This window comes from Chelonoidis abingdonii, chromosome 7, assembly GCF_003597395.2.
Source record: "Chelonoidis abingdonii isolate Lonesome George chromosome 7, CheloAbing_2.0, whole genome shotgun sequence".
NCBI classification, from domain to species: Eukaryota; Metazoa; Chordata; order Testudines; family Testudinidae; genus Chelonoidis; species Chelonoidis abingdonii.
The window spans coordinates 108,573,614-108,592,384 of record NC_133775.1 but is presented as its reverse complement, the minus strand read 5'-3'; the positions used below and the strand labels follow the sequence as shown (position 1 = coordinate 108,592,384).

Here is an 18,771-nt window from a genome sequence, read left to right as displayed (position 1 = left end):
GTTCCAATGCAAATTCTGTCCCTGCTACTTCAACCCTGAAACATGTCCCGGCGGGGAAATTATTTTCTCCAGCTGCTGCCTGTATTTACCCATTTTCTGAGCAAGAATTAGGAATGTCAGTAACACCCTTCTCCTCCCTCCAACCAAGGCTCCCTGCCTTACAACAGAAATTTGAGAATGGTATTGATAAGGAACAACAACAAAAATTTTGTGTGTGTGTGGTGGTAGGGGAAGGGAAGCTACTTCCCCACCTTAATTGTAGCATTCACTATCAGCCAATAGTCTAATGCAATATAATAGCTCAACAGCTACCATAAACAACAGTAAGAGCAATTACATCCATGGCATCAGACCTCCACTACAGCGAAGATTACAAAGCAGTTAGGGATGTTATCCAATCCGATCTAATCTGATTGAACCCTTCCCGTACTCTGTAACTCTGATCAGATGGTTCCTTTTATGATGTGGGCAGGAAAAGAAGATATCCTAAAATGTCCTCTGGAACAGCATCTCACACAAAGCATGACACCTCGTGCTTCGTCATGGATGAACCTGGAAAATGGTTGTCTTTGCCAGTCTGCATCTTAAACATGGGATTAGATTCTCCTTAATATATCAATGACTTTGTCACTGGACAAAAAAGGAAGTTCCTCCCACATCCTCCCACAAAAAAAGGAAGTTCCTAATTAAAATGTGTGTGAATTTTTGATGCTCATGAGGACATGGGAGTCTCTCCATTGACTTCAGCTGACTCTGGATTAGGCACTAGTGGCATAAGGGAGAGCCAGGCGTGAGTGGGAGTGAGTACTGTGGTATCCGCCTTGGCCCACTCTGCCAGGCCACCTCCATTATGTCCCATAATCCTCCTCTCAGCTTCAGTCCTGGGCCTTTTTCAACTGTCAGTCACGCTTGGCTACCTGGAGCTCTTTGGATGTAGACACATCCAGTAGGCTGAGCCCATCCAAATGATTTCACTTGGGCCTGGATGGAGACTTAAAACCCAGCTTCCCAGAGAGGAAAAGCCAGAGTCTCCACCTCCCGTGCCACTAAGCTTCAAAGCTTTTCAGCACAGAAGGGTCCTATAGCCTCATGTTCTCATGGTGGGTGGAAACTGATGCCTTCTGAGTACAAAACGGCATTAAATTCTGAATGAAATGCCTTACTGAAGAACTTAAAGATCAGAGAGACATGATTCAGGCTGGTTATGGAAACCCCACCAATATGGACTTTGATGGTAACCTTCCCAAACGGGACCTTGGAATCTTACTTTTGTTTCCTGGACTGCCCGCATGCTGCTGATACACTCTCAGTCTCCACGGCAGCACAAGGGTGCTTTTTCACACCAATGGAACTTATTGCTACAAGATACCATAATGTGCACTTTAGACAGCCATTTCAAGGGCAAAAGCAGCACATCCAGTGCGGGTATCCAACAGGGAGGAGGGATCAGAGCCCCAGCAGAGCACGGGAGGAGGAGGGCAGGATACATTTGGCTGCTGTCATTATACAAAAATCAAGCCAGACTATCAGAGGCACTTTGTGTATCTCTAGTTTTCTTTGCAAAATGTGATGTAGTGCTCCTGGGAGGTGCTGGATGGACAGTACGAGAGTCTGACTGTGTATCTAGTGTATACTCGCTGTGTATTTAGTGCAAAACAGCACAGACAGCTCATGTGGCCTCCCCACAGCTCTGTCCAACAGGCTCGACCCACAAAGGGTGTTTCTCCATTGCAGTTAGCCAGAGTTAACTACACTGGAGTTAATGCCTCCTGCGTTAGCCCAGTGGCCACAGTGCAGAATACCACTCGAGCCGCACCACAGGGTTGTGTTAGCAGCTGAGAGAGCTCACTCCAGTTAAATGTTCTACTGCACTTGAGACAAGGGGTTTTGTATGGGGATGGGGCTTGAGTCAGGGAAATGCTGCAGTGGAGAGAAGCCCCAAGAAATCTCATCAGATCAGCAGTTCTTGTGAGAGTCCCTCTGTTTGCAGCTGCTTCATTATTATTATTTATTTATATTGCAGTGGTGCCTAAGTGGTCAAGCTGGAGATCAGGGCCCTTTGGTGCTCAGCACCGTAGAATAAAAAGATGGTCCCTAGAACTGGATCCAGGAAACAAGCAACTCCTGATTCTGGGTCTGAGCTGAAATCTAAACCACCTTAGGCATCTCTGGATCTTGGATCTGAAAGTAAATCTTCCAGAATTCAGAGCTCAGGTTCCACTTCAGGGCCATTTCTAACTTAAATATCAGTGAGTTCTTTCCTCGCAGGCTGCCCTGGCTGTCAGGGCCACAGAACCAGTCTGTGTAGCGTTGCTCATACACCTTTAGATGACACGCACACACAAAAATAACCCAACCCCAGTGAGATGGTGAGTACAGGTGAAGGTGTAGAGTGCAACCTGCTGAAATTGGAGGTTTTGCCTTACCAGGGCCTGCTCTATGAGGAGGCAGAACAGAATAGCATTGCCCACTTCTCTGAGGCTCTGGAATACATCAGTCTTCAGCTCTGCATACTCAATGATGTCCTTCAGCTGGTGATGGAAAAACTCCAAGATTCCTAAATAGACACAAGGAGGGTAAGACGATCGGGAAAGGAAAAGCAGCAGAACCAAGCTAACCAGTGGCTTGTGCAAAGAGCCAGTCAATGCCTAATGTTTCCTGACCACTAACTGTGATCCTGGATTACTAATTATAAATAACCACCTTCTTTATGAAAGGTCTGCAATCAATGAGCCTGATTCTCCTCTCACACCTGAGTAAATAAGGAAGAACTCACTTGAGGTCAAAGGAGTTGCATAGGTGTCAAAATGGTAGACAGGCATTCAGAACGGTTCTGATTCTTCTATCTTCCAAAGCTACCTGGACCAAGCAAATTTTCCTACCCACCCCTATTTGCAAAAAGTTAGTGGTATTGAAAATAAACTTTACATGTATTCCTGGAATTAGTGCAGCTTTTGGGTCAGCAACAGCAAACCTATAATAATGTACTTAAAAAAACCTTGAAAGCAAAACAAAATACTTTTTTAAATGTTCCAGATCAGTGATCCATGTTTCCATACAGAAACTTTCAATTACTTGTAACATGTAGGGTCTTTCGACATACAGTACTTCCTGTCATCGGTCACAAAATGTCTGATGCAGACTCTCATTTCCACAGCTAAAAAAGGTGCATTATGAAGCCACAGTAGCTGCTCCATAATTAAAGTTGTAAGATATTTTTCTTTAAAGGCCAGATTGCAATCCCATTCCCAGCTTTCACAAACAGGCTTCCCTTCAAATGTTGCATGTGCACATTCTAGCAACACAAGCTTTGGGGAGAGTTTGAGGTTGCACCAGACAAGAGAGCTAGGAAATCTAATGTGATAAGCCTCATGATGTTTAATTTCATGAGAATACTATATATTTATACATTGCTAACGTTTTCTTCACTGTAACGTCTAGACCAGCAGCTTTCAAACTTTTTTACTGGTGACCCCTTTCACACAGCAAGCCTCTGAATGCGACCCCCCTTATAAATTAAGAACACTTTTTAAATATACTTAACACCATTACAAATGCTGAAGGCAAAGCGGGGTTTGGGGAGGAGGCTGATAGCTTATGACCCCCCATGTAATAACCTCGGGACCCCCTGAGGGTTCCCGACCCCCAGTTTGAGAACCTCTGATCTAGACAGTCTTATAACACATCATTTTAGGGACTTGGTGAATAAGCCAATCATTGTTTTGTTAATACCTTGTGTTTGGATTAATGCTGCATGCATGGGTGGGGAGGCATGCTACATTACGTATCCTAACACTGACCTGGAGATCCATATTCATGTCTTGGCAAGCGGCATATCTTGGGCATCACCTCTATCAATGTTTTCACATACTGCAGAATGGTGCCCTGTAACTGTCGGAGAGAAAAGGAGATAAATTAACTTGAAAGGATGAATTATAGAATCATGGAATATCAGGGTTGGAAGGGACCTCAGGAGGTATCTAGTCCAACCCCCTGCTCTAAACAGGATCAACCGCAACTAAATCATCCCAGCCAGGGCTTTGTCAAGCCTGACCTTAAAAACCTCTAAGGAAGGAGATTTCACCACCTCCCTAGGGAACCCATTCAACTGCTTCACCACCCTCCTAGTGAAAATTTTTTTCCTAATATCCAACCTAAACCTCCCCCACTGCAACTTGAGACTATTGCTTCTTGTTCTGCCACCTGCCACCACTGAGAATGATTGAGATCCAACCTCTTTGGAACCCCCTTTCAGGTAGTTGAAAGCAGCTATCAAATCCCCCCTCATTCTTCTCTTCTGCAGACTAAACAATCCCAGTTCCCTCAGCCTCTCCTCAGAAGTCATGTGCTCCAGCCCCCTAATCATTTTTGTTGCCCTCCGCTGGACTCTTTGCAATTTTTCCACATCCTTCTTGTCGTTTGGGGCCCCAAACTGGACACCGTACTCCAGATGAGGCCTCACCAATGAGTCTCTACTCAGAGCGTGTTCATTTTAAAGGGGCAACTTTTGTGGAGTGGCTGGTGGCTACCAGAGCAGAATGCAGTTGTGATTACAAAAACCTCAAACCATGCAAAACTCGCCTGCTTTTTGCTTTCATTATACAGATAAAACTCAGCCCACAAGCCTGGGGCTCTTTTATGGTTTCACCCTGAAACCAACTCATGATCTTCTGTAGTTTCCATCTGAAAGCTCAGCTCTGAGCATTTTGTTTGTTTGAATCTGAATCGCAAGTAGCATTTAGAGGTGAGAATCCAGATAGATCAAAAATAGCATAAAAAAAATCTCGCTCACAGTGGCTACAAAAATCATTCTTCAGCATAGGAAAGATTCCTTCTGCTAAAATACTGATGACAGGATGTATGCTATTGACATTTGACAGAGAGCATGCTACAGAAAAATGGAATTGCACGGGGGGGGGGGGGGGGGCGCTAATTAGCCACTGGAGCTCTGAAGTTGTGAATTAAAATGGATAAGAGCGACCAGATTTGATGATAAAAGTATGTGCTGTAATTGAGTTATATAACTGTATCCTGTAGATATTTTATACAGGATTCTGCACTGAGCATAACTTAGCCAGTCCGAAGGCCCTTATCTTTGCTCTGACCATTATCAATTTCAGATGCTAGCCAGAGTTTTGCACATTAAGCAAACACAGCCGACCCCTCCAATTACTACTGTGTCTTCTGAAAGTTAAGTGAAAACACTTTGAGATCCTCAGCTTCACACTTCTTCATTAGACAAGATCAAGATGATGCATTAATATTAGAGCCAAAAATGAACTGAAACATTTGCAACGAATACTCTTTGCTGATCAAAAAATCTCCTCAACAAAAGCTTTTCTGATGGAACAACATGATCAGAAATAATTTTATATGCCGTGAATTAAGGCCGGGAACTGCACAGATAACATTTCTTTTGAACATCAGATTTATCTTCTGAGAGAAAGCAGAGAAGACAAGAAGAAAGTTGTATCTCTTTCAGCCAGTGTTAAGAGTATCAGGTAGTGATGGACAAATTGGCATTGATAGGAACTCATCCAAACCGTCACACAAAATAGGAATCTTTTTAGAAATTCAAAAAAAAAGTATGGCTCGTTTCTTTTTAATTTTCTTTAATCTCTTCCCTTCCTTTAGTTATCTAGGACCAGAAGTCCCAAAATAGCACAAATCAGATTGCTCCTGTTCATCAAGATCTATCTAGGTATTTATGTGGGCCTCATCTGTGTAGAATCTGAGCACAATCATTGATGGATTTTACCTTCAGAACATCCGTGTGAGGTAAGGAAATACTGTCCCCATTTACAGGTGGGGAACTGAAAGACAGGCTAGGTTAAATGCCTTGCTCAAGGTCACCCAAGGAGTCTGTGGTTGAACTGGTGTTCGAACCCAGGTCTCGAGTCCCAGTCCAATGCTCTTCCACCTTGGCCATGTTCAGGAAGTGCCAATAATGCGCAAGAAGAGCCTCTTTTCATGAGGCTTATAGCCCTGTTGCTGGCCAAAAGAGGCTCAGCAGAACTTGGATATGCTTCATGTAAATACTGTAGCCAACACCCACAACTCTCTTTGAAGTGAATGGGATTCCCTAGCACCTCTGAAAATCAGGCTATGCATACAGGGTGTCTAACTATGGATGGATGGATGTACATACCTTAATGGGAACATTTTGGCCAAAGTATCCAAAGCCTAGGCTGATTATTCGACCCAAGGCCCCCAAAGCAGTGAAGTTTGCCTATCATTTGTCCCAGGCCCATAATTACCAGGCTTTTGACGATCTTCAGCAGCTCCTCCATCACCACTGCAATCCCTTGATAACCTAGGAGCCGGCAGATTGTCTTGAAATGTGGAGGCCCCACGAAGTTGCGATAGGAGCTGTAGATGTGACTGTAGGCAATATTCAGTGGCTGAAAAATGAGAGGTACAAAGACAATTATGGGGACAGGTGCATTTGCAAGGGTGATGCCTAGTATTCTTTTCCAGGTGGTGTTTTATGTCCCACCTGTTCTGATACCTTTTACAGAAGACATAGGGAATGAATATTCTCCATGGCAAACTTCTCTTTTTTGGGAGGGGGCACCATGAATTTTTATTTTATGCCTCAGTTTAGAAGAGCATTTGAAACTGACACCTTTTTGTTGGATAACATCCTCAATTATAGCTGTGCAATTCTGGCTGAAGAGTTTGTTGGCCGCACAAGAGCAACAGCCTTGGCTTTTGTCTACATACTATAAAAAGAAGAACGGTTGCCTATTGAGAAATCCTTGGCAACAGACGCGTAGGTATTATTGCACACTATCTCCCCATCCCTTTGTCTCACTGTGTCCTTCAGTCGAAAGCCCACTTGTCTCTTTTCTGTGTTAGCAAGAGGTCTGCATCTAAATCCTGACTGGAATTCTGAGCGCTGCTATCACTATAACTGTTAGATATTCTTGATGAGGAACAGGGGGCTGAGGAAAGGACACAGGAACGAAGGAGGTGGGGCAATGTGCCATCAGCCCTGCAGAGCTTGTTTTGCCTTCACTTCCCTTTATGCACTATTCCTGTACCCTCTTCCCACTGCCGAGGTTCTTGTTCTCTGCTTGTTCTCTACTTCAGGCTACCGCTGCTGCAACCATGGACAGTGCTCCTAAGTGCATCTGGCTCCAGCCAATCTCTGACAATTATTGTTAATTACGGTAGCACCTAGGAACTCCAAGCAAGGCTCAGGCCCCCACAGGTGCTGTACAGACAAGTAACAAAGTCAGTGCCCCAGTCTAGGTGTTGGACGGGATGTGACAAATGGACAAAACATACAAGTAGGGTGAAGGAAGATGGGAGGAGGCGGTTGCAAAATGAACAGCATTTAGCAAATGAACAAAAGTCTTTGCTTGGCATATGCCTCACTAAACAACTATAACGTAGGAGAGGAGGAACTACAACAGCTGGTAAGCAAACAGCTTGGGAAAGGACATGAACCAGTCCCTCTCTGTGTCCTGTAGGTGTCAGTGTAGGACTCTGTAGTTTTCTTGGTATTTATCCATGTGTGATTGTGGGCTAGTGTCTGAATTTGGCCCTGTGGGTGGGTTGATGTCTCAAAATGGAATGGTGCGGTTTAGTTTGGCTCCTGGCCCAAAATGAATTTCCATTTGGTCTTAGAATAGCCTTGGAAACATGGAGCGTGCTGCAGTGCTTTTTGTCTCTAGAATATTGGTTGGATCCAAGCAGCGTCGAGAGAAGCCAAAGGAAGAGGAAGAGGAAATTAATTCAGTTGTGCAATTTGAAAAGAACACCAAGTCAGTTTAACTGAGACAGCCGAATGCTGTGCGTGCCAGAGGCTTGCTCTGAAAAAGACATGTTTGCATCAGAGTTTGGCACCATAAGCAAAGGACCGTGTTCTCACTTCCTCTGCCCCCCTTCCCATTACAATAACTGAAAAATATATTTGGCTCTGCTTATTGATGCAGCAAACAACATCTGGCACAAAGCGCCTCTCCCAGTGAAATGCCAATGAGCCCCCTGCCTGTCTTTGGTTAACCAAAGAGATGAGAAAGCAGAGGGGAGGAAGTGTCTAAACTGCATTCATCAACATTTTTCTCTTTCACCAAGGCCTGTATAGCAGGAAATATGGTAATTAGGAGACTGGTCCATAGCCTATTGAAGTAAATGAAAAGGCGGCCATTGACTTCAATGACAAAAATAGTACCAGTAAATGTTTTCATAACTCTTTAAAGTAGCAGAAGCATGATGCGTGACTGTTGCAACACTACATTTTATCTGACATGCAGGAGTGATGCAATCATCCCAAATTCCTGCCAATAAAACTGTTATGCCAGGAAGCAGCTAATTATAGTAGCATCCTGTTGCTGTAGCTTTTGCAACATATCATTACAGCCATGTTGGACGTCTGTGAAACATACTGCTGTGCAGACCGGGTACGTGAACATGGAGAAGGGAAGCCCCAGCTCACTTCCATGCTTTCCCTATAGATTTATCTGCACACAGAGGCATTGTGTGCCCTGCATTTTCCATATCTTTCTAGCACTAGCTACTAGCGTGGGGACTTGGGGTCCAGTCCAGGCCAAGCGGTGCTGGGAGTCTGAGGGTCCTGTGGAGCAATGGAGAGAACCTGAGCTGTCCTCGCTGACAGCTGACTGATGAGACTGCGGTGTCACGTGAGCTTGTCAACAATGGTGGATTTTCCAAAGCCTAACTCTGCTTCCAGTAACATCAGTGGGAGCTGATTTCAAAGGGAACGGAGCTGGGACAATGCTGAGTGTTTTGAACATCCCACTCCATGTCTTGTGATGGGCCTTTGCTTTGCCGGAGTGGATCCCACTGCTCTTGTTGCACAGCTCCCCATCAAGGGTCTGTCTGCCCTACAATTATACACCTGCGGTTGACCTGTGTCAGCTGACTTGGGCTTCAGGGGCTATGAAACTGCAGAGCTCAGACTCTGGGTTTAACTGCAGCGTAGGCAGTGGGATACCAAAGTCGTTCCTGTTTCCTCCCATGAAGACACCCATTCACACTTCTTGCCAACAGGAGCTGAAGATGGCTCTTTGGGAACATGATGATTCCTGTGATGGGGCAGCGCTGCCATCAAAGAGCAATTCCATTGATGGCCCCCTCCCTGGGATGGAGACCTGTTCTCTTCATGTGCAGCATTAGCATTCCAATAGCCTCCCACCTCTCCAGCTGTCATCCCACTTCCACATTGCTTCTGGTGACCAGTGACTAACAGCTGGAAACAAGCTTTTAAAGTTTACTTTTCCTTAAAAGGGAAGGGGGGCTCTAGCACTGAAGCTGCAGCCTCAATCCCCATTTAATTGGACACTTCGAGAAAATCTATTTTATAACGTTTGTTGCCTACCAACAAAACAGGATGATTCATTCCTTTCTGTCTGAAAGATGACGTAAGTTCCACCAAGCTTTATGCAAAGCCATGCAGTGCTGTAATAAAAGGTGTGCATCTTCTAATAATACCATGGCTTTGAGCAATTAAAACATAACTCTATTTAAGGGTGAAATGCACAGCTTGGGTTAAAGAATATAGGAGGTAAGTGTATTTTAAGACAAGACAGCTGAACATGCAAGCTGGCTTCATAGTACCATCCATTCCCTCACACGGGCCCTCGGCCTGCAGCCCCTCTGAGCTCTGTGTGCCGGGTGAGTGGCAGCCTGCCCCTCCCCCGGGGTGATGCAGCTCATGATCAAACACACATCATAAAGCTCTGCTGTTCCAAGCCGAGGAGCCTTTGGCTTGGGGGCCAGCCAACAGCAGCAGAACAGGGCACGTAGCCAGGCTGCTCACATGGTACAGGTGTTTGGGCCAGGAGGCTCGGTGTGCAGACAGACTGAGATGTGCAGAGATAGGTCTTGTTCCCACAGTCTCAGAATCCAAAGGAAATAGCAGCCGGTCTCCCTTTGCCATGCGCCTGGGAGAGCGTGGTGGGAAAATCCCCATTCCACCTTAGGAACTGCCGAGGTGATCAACTATTGCTGGGATCCCTGAGCACACGAGTTAGCAGCAGGTGTAGTAGGTCATTTGCAAGTCTGCAGGCCCACTGCTTGTTGTCACAAGTCCCAGTCTGTGCTTGACAGCTTGCCTTCGAGTGAAAGAATTCTATCAGGCCTCAAGCTGTAGACAGAAAAAAAAAAATGCCACACACCCGAACCCTCTTGAAAATGAACTTCTAACGAAAAATCTTGCTAGGCAACCGAGTTCACCTCCTGCAATAGGAGAGCCCAGTCCCTTCCTGTAGGAGATGCATCATATTGAACTGATACTATCCTGTTTCTCAGCCAAAGGGCCAAAAACTCTCCTCCGGAAAACATAAATGCCCAGTCCCATGTAGTATCCACGGCACATACACAGCACAGAAAATATGTCCTTTGTGAAGGGATGTGCCCAGATGGTTTATCTTAATGTGACAATCCTATAGGTTGCTGTTGTTATTTATCGGGAATGGGGTTCTCAGTACAGAAGGACAGTGGGGAACACGCCTGGCACTTTTCCTAGCACTGGCTGTGATGCACTCTGGATAGCACAAGAACGTTCCTTTCATCAGAGGTGATCGCAAGCCCAGCTGAGCAGAAATTGTGATCAATGTGTCACCATTGGAGCTTCCACTATGGAAAATGTGCTGCCAATGCCCCACTTCTCACTGAAAAAACTATTTGCCTGTTCCCTGCTGCCCAATCTGGGCTTTGGAGTGACAGACCGGGTACCACCTCCTGAAACACACATAGCAAGCCCTGGAGGATAAACAGCCCCAGCTGCTAGAGCCACTTGCAGGACCCACAAATCCAGAAGCCCTTGTGCAGCTGCTGAATATATACAACCAGAAAACATTGTGACTTACAGCATTTGGGTACAATTACTATTTATATAATCTATAGCATCACAGGCACACAGAGCACTTTGAAGGCATCTGCAAGACAGGTTAATTAACTCAGGCGAGTGGGTCAGATCATGCAAAAAAGCTAATGATTTCCACTGAACCTATCATGATCCTGATTCTGGAGGTGCTGAGAGGAGGACAGGAGCACATTAATATACATGAATGATGCATGATCAGAAGCGTTTATAAAGCTAAGCAGCAGTTAACAAGCAGAGAAGTGGGCTGTTGGTAATTTTACCTGCTCTGTGTAGGAGCCTTGGGAACCCATTGCTGCAGCCTGAATACAGCTGAATTTTATAGCGGGCTAAACAGTGGAGAATGGCTTGAGTTCTACTAAACACTTGGAGCCAGATTGTTAAAGGTATGTAGGTGCCTAACTCCCATAGTCAGATGTCAAAATCCCTTTTACAACATGTCTTTTATTCTGTTTCCTACTTCTGGAAAAATAAGGAAACTTCTTCCTCCTTCCCTGGGTGCCTAGGTCTAAGAACTGACTATCACTCATGGGATATGGTTGTCTGAGTTCCTCCCCACTTTCTGTCGCAGAGTGGATCTCCACAGTACCTGTCTTTGATGTGTGTTGGAACATAGTCACCCGACTGAACTTTAATGCAACCCATCAATCCCAGGGGTGGGCAAACTTTTTGGCCTGAAGGCCACATTGGGGTTCCAAAACTGTATGGAGGACCGGGTAGGGAAGGCTGTGCCTCCCCAAACAGCCTGGCTCCTGCCCCCTATCTGCCCCGCCCCTGCTCCTTGTCCCCTGACCGCCCCCTCCCAGGATCACCTGCCCCTAACCGCCCCCCGGTACCCCATCCCCTATTGAACCCCCCCTGCTCCCTGTCCCGCCGTCCAGAGCGCGGACGGCACGGCAAGCTGAAGCTGCGAGAGAGGGGGGACAGCAGGGGAGGGGCCGGGGACTAGCCTCCCTGGCCAGGAGCTTAAGGGCCGGGCAGGACGATCCCGTGGGCCAGATGTGGCCCGCAGGCCGTACTTTGCCCACCTCTGCACCAATCCATGGAATTCTAACTGATGCATTTGGACCATGGACTTCCTCGAGGGTAGGTTGACTCTGACAAGGGACTCGTTACAGCAGCACGGTGAGGTTATACATATATTAATACATATATTTATCACAAATTAGCAGGGCCTCCTTTGAGAAGCCACATCCCTGCCTGGGTATAAAACAGCAACAAAAGAATTCTGACTCAGAGACACCCCCACACATTCACACCCCGAGTTCTTATTTAACTATAACAAGGGAGATCAGCAAACTAAGGAAGAGCTTTGGCAGGGTTAGAAACTCTCCTGCTCTAGGGCCTGGGCTGACTTCTTACTTCTGGGGGTCCAAGAGAAATTTTGGGAGGGGAAAGGGCAGGCAGCAGGTTATCACATCACTGCTTCTTGCCCCTTCACCAGAAACAGTTGGTACTGGCCACTGGTGGAGACGCCATCCTGGATTAGATGGGACCTTGTTTGATCAGTGGGGCTATTCCTATGCTCCTATATAAGATGAAGAAACTAAACTTTCCATTGTATCCTGTTTTTAGAACAAAGGCTATTGATGAACAACCAAAGTATAATTCTGACATGACTGCAGGCAGGGAAGCCAGTTGAACTCAGCCTTGCAGAAGCCCTGGTGAGAGAGTCCCTTTGCATTGCACCATCCCTCTGTACCCTGTGTTCCTCTTGCCAGCTTTCCCCCCTGCAGGCAGGACTGTGCTTGGCTGGCAGAATGAAGCCAGAGAAGTACCTTTTCCACCTCTGCCCCTGAAGGGAGGGCCTGAAGCCAGGTGAGAGCTCTTTCACTTTCATCTCTTGTCAGTGAGTACTTCCCTCCCTGCTCTGGCAATGGCTGTTTGATGGACACAGAAGGGAGGCAGCTTTACCTTGGAAGATAAAGCTAAAATGTCAAGCAATGGGATGACTAAGTGGAGAGCAGGGGCTGCAGATTTTTCCTGATTAAAATAGTTCTTTACTCTCCACTTTGCCTGGTGCATTCACTCGCTGCTGACATTTGAAGGAGCACTCACAGACTGCAGACTCAGTTCCAGGGACTGAGAACTCCAGACACTGGATCACAATGTCTGAGGAGGAAAGTTCTAATTCAGAGCAAGCTCCCTTTACCGCTCTGCTTCAGACAGCATTGAGACACTGCCTGGAAGTGCTGGGTCCATTATGCAGGTTTTTCTTTCCCCCCTTTATCTTTAGGCTAGGCAGAATTTGATTTTTATTTTGTTATCACTTTGACAGATAAATCCATATTTATTTTTACACACGTTTTTATTTTGATCTACTGAAATTTTCACAGTTGTGGGAAATTATGCGGAAGGTTGGACACTGGAGGGTGTCAGACAATAATGATTTAATGATGGTAGACATCGAGATTACAAAAGGTAAAGCTTTATAACCATTAAAACATAAGTTGTCAACACCACATGGCAAAATATACGAAGTGAATATCCTTAAACCAAAATCTAACAAGTTCTCAAGCAGCATTTTTCTTACTTTGCCTGTCTGTACATTTCATTATTATCGATGGAAGTATTATTTTGTCCACTTGCATGTGTGTATGGCGAAATCGACGTTTACCTACATTTACCGATAAAAATCGAATGCTTCCAAACCTATTTATCACCAGTGACTCAGACAGCTTACACTGTGCACATCTTACATTTGCCTTCCCCTCTTTTCCTCTAACCAGATGGGATGCAGTCATTTCTAGGCCCCTGTGGCTATGATTTTTGAAAGGACCCTGCCTAGATCCCATTAAAATTCAATAGAAGTTGGATGCCTTTGAAAATTGCAGCCAGAGCTGATTCCAGTCAAAGCGCAGTACCTGGAGAAAAGATCAGCTGATGCCACTGTAGCCTGGGTGAAGGAGAGAGTGTCAGCTAGATTTTTCTGACAGTTTAAAAGTCACCGAGATCTTAAGGTGAAAGACAAGTCACTAAGTGATAGCGTTTTATCAGACGACACTTTGCTTTACTGGAAATAGTATTTTACATTTACATATGACAGCATGTCTGACCCTGAAGAATCCCCAAATACTTCCCAGAGCACCCCAGAAAGGCTGGCACCTCAGAGTGAGCGGTGGCAGTACCTTACCTCGCTATATAGCTGGGAGAAGGCACTGCACCAATCCCCATCCTCTTACTAAAAAGCATACTGGGAACCTCAGCATCTCATCTGAAAGTACCCTGCAAGGAACCCAATGTGTCGTTCTTGGGATTTGAACCTGGAAGTAGAAAAAGCAAACGCCTGTATGTGCAGGTATATTTCCTAGGCCTGAATTAAAACCCTTTTCTTTTAGACTCTGGTGTGGCTGCTGCTGGAATGCTGTGTCCAGTTCCAGTGTCCACAATGCAAGAAGGGTGTTAATAAATCAGAGAGGATTAAAAGATTAGAAAAGCTGCCTTATCGTGATAGACTCAAGGAGTGCAGCTGAGTTCACTTAACAGAGAGACCTACATGGTATAAGTAGGTTTACTTGACCTACAAGGGTTTACTTGACCTACATGGTATAAGTACCTCCATAGAATCAGAATCGCAGAAATGTAGGACTGGAAGGGACCTTGACAGGACAGATTTGTTCAATGGGGAACAAATATTTAATAAAGGGCTCTTCAATCTAGCAGCAAAAAGTCTAATGCAACGCTCACAATGGTCCCTTCTGGCCTTGGAATCTATGAACCTATGAATGCCATTTAGAGAACCGAAAATGGTGCTGAGACAAAAGGAGGCAGGGAGCTGGCTGGCTGCAGTCACTTTCCTGCTAATTAACCTCCATTAAAAAACAAACAAACCCAGAAAACATAGCTACCATGTCTGGTTCTTTCAGCTTCATGGACAAATCCTTCTCCCAGACAAAAGCTTTTAGGAACAGCACTCACCAATTCACTGAAAGAGGCTTGAATACAGTTTCCTATTGGTTGCTATGGTGAGTGATGATGCAATCAAAGAAGGGTATAATACAAGACTATGGAGTGGCGATGGATTTAATCAGCCCATAAGCAAGGGAGTTATCCAGGGATTCTGGCTGTGGAGAGGAAGGCAAGGCATCGCAAGCTGATTCATGCCTCAAGACTGAACATTTACTGGCCACTGCTTAAGATAAATGCCGAGAAAGGTAAATAGCTTTTTTATGACTATGTAGCTACTCTGTTATGTGTGCATGTGTTTAGCTGTTCATGAGATGAAAGTTGGATACAGAGCAGTTGTTAAGATGAGATGTTTCTTGAATGAAAGAAGAACACAGGAAAAGAGAAAAAGCAAATTAAAAGAGAGAAAATCCAGATGGATAGCTTTAGTCTGGTTAGCAAAGAAGTAAATATTGCCTACAGCAGGGAGAGAAGAGCTGAACATTTCTGCTTTATAGAAATGAATTTGTACAGATGAATTGATCCTGCGGTGAAGTTAGGACAGGGACTTCGTGACCCTACCAAAATAATCCCTGACTGAAGCTAAACGGTAGATTTCAATAACATTCTCTTGGTGAAAAAGCATGGTGGTAAAAGTCTATTTCTGACTATATTTTATTATTTTGACTACTGTTGTTATTTAATTTATTTGTATTTCAGTAGCAAGCAAGCTCCCCAATCAGGATCCCTAATTGGCACAACACATGGCATATCGGCAGACCTGGTGCTTTCTAAAGCAACAAGTTAGCGACTGAAAATGCAGTGAGTGCTTAGGCAAATCCGACAGTCCCCGTGCACTCTTCCAGTGAGTGCTAAGGAACTTTGATTTACAGTCCAAATGTTTATTGTAAGATCAAGCAAGAGAAACACTTGTGTTGAACTAACTACTAGTTAAAGTTAACCAAATTTGCAATGTTCTTTACATTCCTTGGAGAGCATAAATTTTTGGCTAGAAACCGAGCAATGAGGTGCAGAGGTTTAATGTCTGATCTGAGCACCAGGGACAAACCCACGTCCCATTTGTTATTTCGGACAGGCGACTTTCTGGTCATGAGGTAGGATGGTCTAATGGTTCGGGTATCAGCCTGAGACTTGGGAGACTCACGTTCAACTCATTGCTTTGCTACGTACTTCGTGTATGACCTTGAGAAAGTCACCTAGCCTCTCTCTGTCTCAGTTTCCCCATCTGTAGAATGGGGACAATAGCACTGTCTTACTTTACAGGGCTGTTGGGAAGGCACATATATTGAAGACTGTGAGGTGATAGGTACTATATAATTATCTAAGACAGAGGTGAGAGTGCTATTGGCAGAACTGTACTGATATGTGCAAATGCTGAATTTATCAGTTCTATTCTAGTGTACCAGGATGACAGAGAATAACCATTGCCACTGAACTGCAGAGTCCCACCGATAATACTGGGACTGATAGAAAGCTATTGAATTTTGGACATTTCTATGAAAAGGTTTGCCTTTTTTTTCCCACAAAACTTTTTTTCCCTGTTTTTTTTGGCCAGTAAATTTTTAAAATACAAAATGTCAGTAAAAAATCTTCCTGAAAAGCTTTGAACATTTTTCACAAATATGTCTCTGCATTTTCCACCCAGCTTTAGCTATTACGAATTCCCTTTTACTTCTGAAGACCATATGGGCCCGATTGAATGTGCCTGGTAGTCACTGGAAAGAGCCCAGCTGATTCAGTAGGCTTTGGCTCAGCCCCAGTATATTAAGCATTTCCTTGTTTTTGCTTTCAGACCCGCAATGAACATTGAAGTCCGCAACATCTCTGACACAAGAGCCACCGTCTCCTGGTCCACAAACAACCCCTGCCCCGAGAATTATTACCACGTCATGTACCGTCCCAACTGCAACAGCGTCTTCGCAGGCTACTTGCGCCAGAACTTCCACCGTGAGGAGAGGGTCCCCCACTCCCATAGCTCCCTGGTCCTTCACAGACTCACTCCCTCCACCGTCTACATCCTGTGCGTCACATGTAAAAACTCCTACCCCTCCAGCAACCATTGCACAACTTTCCACACCCTCGACCAGCACCCGCTGGCCTTGCGTGGCTTGAAGCAGGAATCTGCCACCTCCATGTGGATGGTGAGCAGCCTATTGCTCCTCTGCTTTACGGCCTTCTTGGTCTATGGCTGCTTGCAGTTCTGGTCCTCAAGATGCCACAAAGTGTCAAGGCTGGGGCAGTACAGTGCCAACTCAGAGAGGGAAGCAGGTGAACAGAGAAGTTCGCCTGAGGGGACTCTGAGCACCAGAATGAAGGAGGAGCTGTTGGAAGTCCCCATGACGGCTGTCCTAATGAGGAGTTCCAGTTTCACAACAGAGAGCCCGTATAGGTCCCCCCACTGCTTCTTTCCCATCCAAAGAAGTGATGACAAAAGGGCCGTCTTACCTCAGCATGGGTTCAAATGAAAGGGAAATAAAAGGAGCTCCCAGCATCGGGAACGCCTAGCAATTTGTTTTTTCATTTCAGTGGGGCTGCTCTCATGCTGCAGATGTTAACCTGACATGCATCAGTGTTCTTACTACATTGCCCTGGGATGGAACTTGGGGTGGAAAATGGCAACCACGGGTGACAATTTTTGCCAAATTAGAAAAAAAAAATCAGTTCCATTCTATACTTGAGAGCAAATTTAAGAAATCAGTAAAAAACAAGCCCCTAGGAAATTAAGGCCAAATTCAACTTTCAGTAAACTTCCCTTCAGTGGAGTGACTCCCGATTTACACCAGAGTAGTAGACATGATATGTATTTGGGGAAGTACAGAGTGGAATAAAGACACTGGAGTTAACTTGTTTAGAAACAGCCCTTTCTGCCTAGTTGAGGATCATTGACATTTGAGCAGACTGGCTACACAACTGGACAGTCAGTGATCTGCACACTGAGAAAAAGTCACACAACAGGCTCTCAGGATGCCATCACATTGAAAACACACCATTCCTGACAGGCTCACAGTCCATTTCCAGCTGGGCAGCTATCCACATCCCCAAATCACCACCACAACTGGCACCCCTTGACAGCAGGCACTCCCTGCAGAAAGGGCCAGGTTTACATGGACTCAAGAGATGGAACTAAACTGCAGGCCTGATCCTGCTTGCTTTGATGTCAAAGGTAAAACTTCTCTAGACTTTAGTGGGAGACAGCACAAGTCCTGAGACTGTTACAGTCACGCCCTGCAGTGCAGCTGCCTGTGCTGTACTTAGTCACTGGGGACCAAATCCCGAGAAGGCCTCAGTACCTGCAACTCTCGTGGACTTCGCTGGCTCTACATTCACCTCACAGGGTTTGGCCTTGCTTAGGGGACTTCAGTCTTCAGGCCACCTTTCACCTACAGAATTGCTTAAGGGGAAAACCAATCAGCCATTTTAGGTGGGGTTATGGGTAGCTTGAGGCTCTAGGAACGGAATATTGAGTCATCTACTTCTAGGTCACTAGACAAGCCTGCAGTGCCACTGCACATGTTGTATCTGTGCTGTGCAGTCATCTCATAGCGCCTTCAGTCACCTTTCCCTGGTAATAAAACTCACTACCATTACCTCCCAGGCCCCTAGTTCTATGTGAACAAGGATACCATATACATCTGATTGACAGATTGCCTGACACTGATGACACCATCATTCCAATCATTCACCTTTCAAACTACAGGGATTGTGGTACCGTATAACTGGGTGGGAGGGGAGCCTCTCGCTGAGTTTCACCAATCCATTCTAATCTCCGCATCTCTAGACAGGGGCTGTTCAGTGGCTTTGTCCCAATGTCGGTCACCAACACAGGGCTGTGGCCTGTTGGCTCACTCTGACACCGGTGCTTTAAGGAGGAAAAAAGAACTGACAAGGCGGTAACGTACTGGTTCCTTCGCCCAGCTTTTCAGTCTCAGCAAAGCCAAGCCAACTTGTGTGTTTCTGCCATTCTGCTAATGAACCTTTCCTGGCATTTCCCACCCTGTGACTGATTTCTGTGT

General features: G+C 45.5%; 2 protein-coding genes across 3 annotated transcripts in view; one reads left to right on the top strand and one right to left on the bottom strand.

Annotated features, from left to right (window-relative positions):
- The window catches only part of CYFIP2 (cytoplasmic FMR1 interacting protein 2), a 61,356-nt gene that overhangs the window by 14,062 nt on the left and 28,523 nt on the right, over nt 1–18,771 (bottom strand). For both annotated transcript variants that reach the window (XM_032800477.2, XM_032800478.2), the window contains exons 23-25: nt 6,258–6,401; nt 3,801–3,891; nt 2,427–2,557 (exon numbers count right to left, since the gene is read on the bottom strand). In XM_032800477.2, the coding sequence (XP_032656368.1) occupies nt 2,427–2,557; nt 3,801–3,891; nt 6,258–6,401 (366 nt within the window). The remainder of the gene's footprint in view (nt 1–2,426; nt 2,558–3,800; nt 3,892–6,257; nt 6,402–18,771) is intronic.
- FNDC9 (fibronectin type III domain containing 9) lies at nt 14,757–18,394 on the top strand. Its single transcript, XM_032800480.1, has 2 exons — nt 14,757–15,006; nt 16,551–18,394. Exon 2 carries the CDS (start codon nt 16,558–16,560, stop codon nt 17,221–17,223), a length of 666 nt encoding a protein of 221 aa, XP_032656371.1. The 5' UTR covers nt 14,757–15,006; nt 16,551–16,557; the 3' UTR covers nt 17,224–18,394.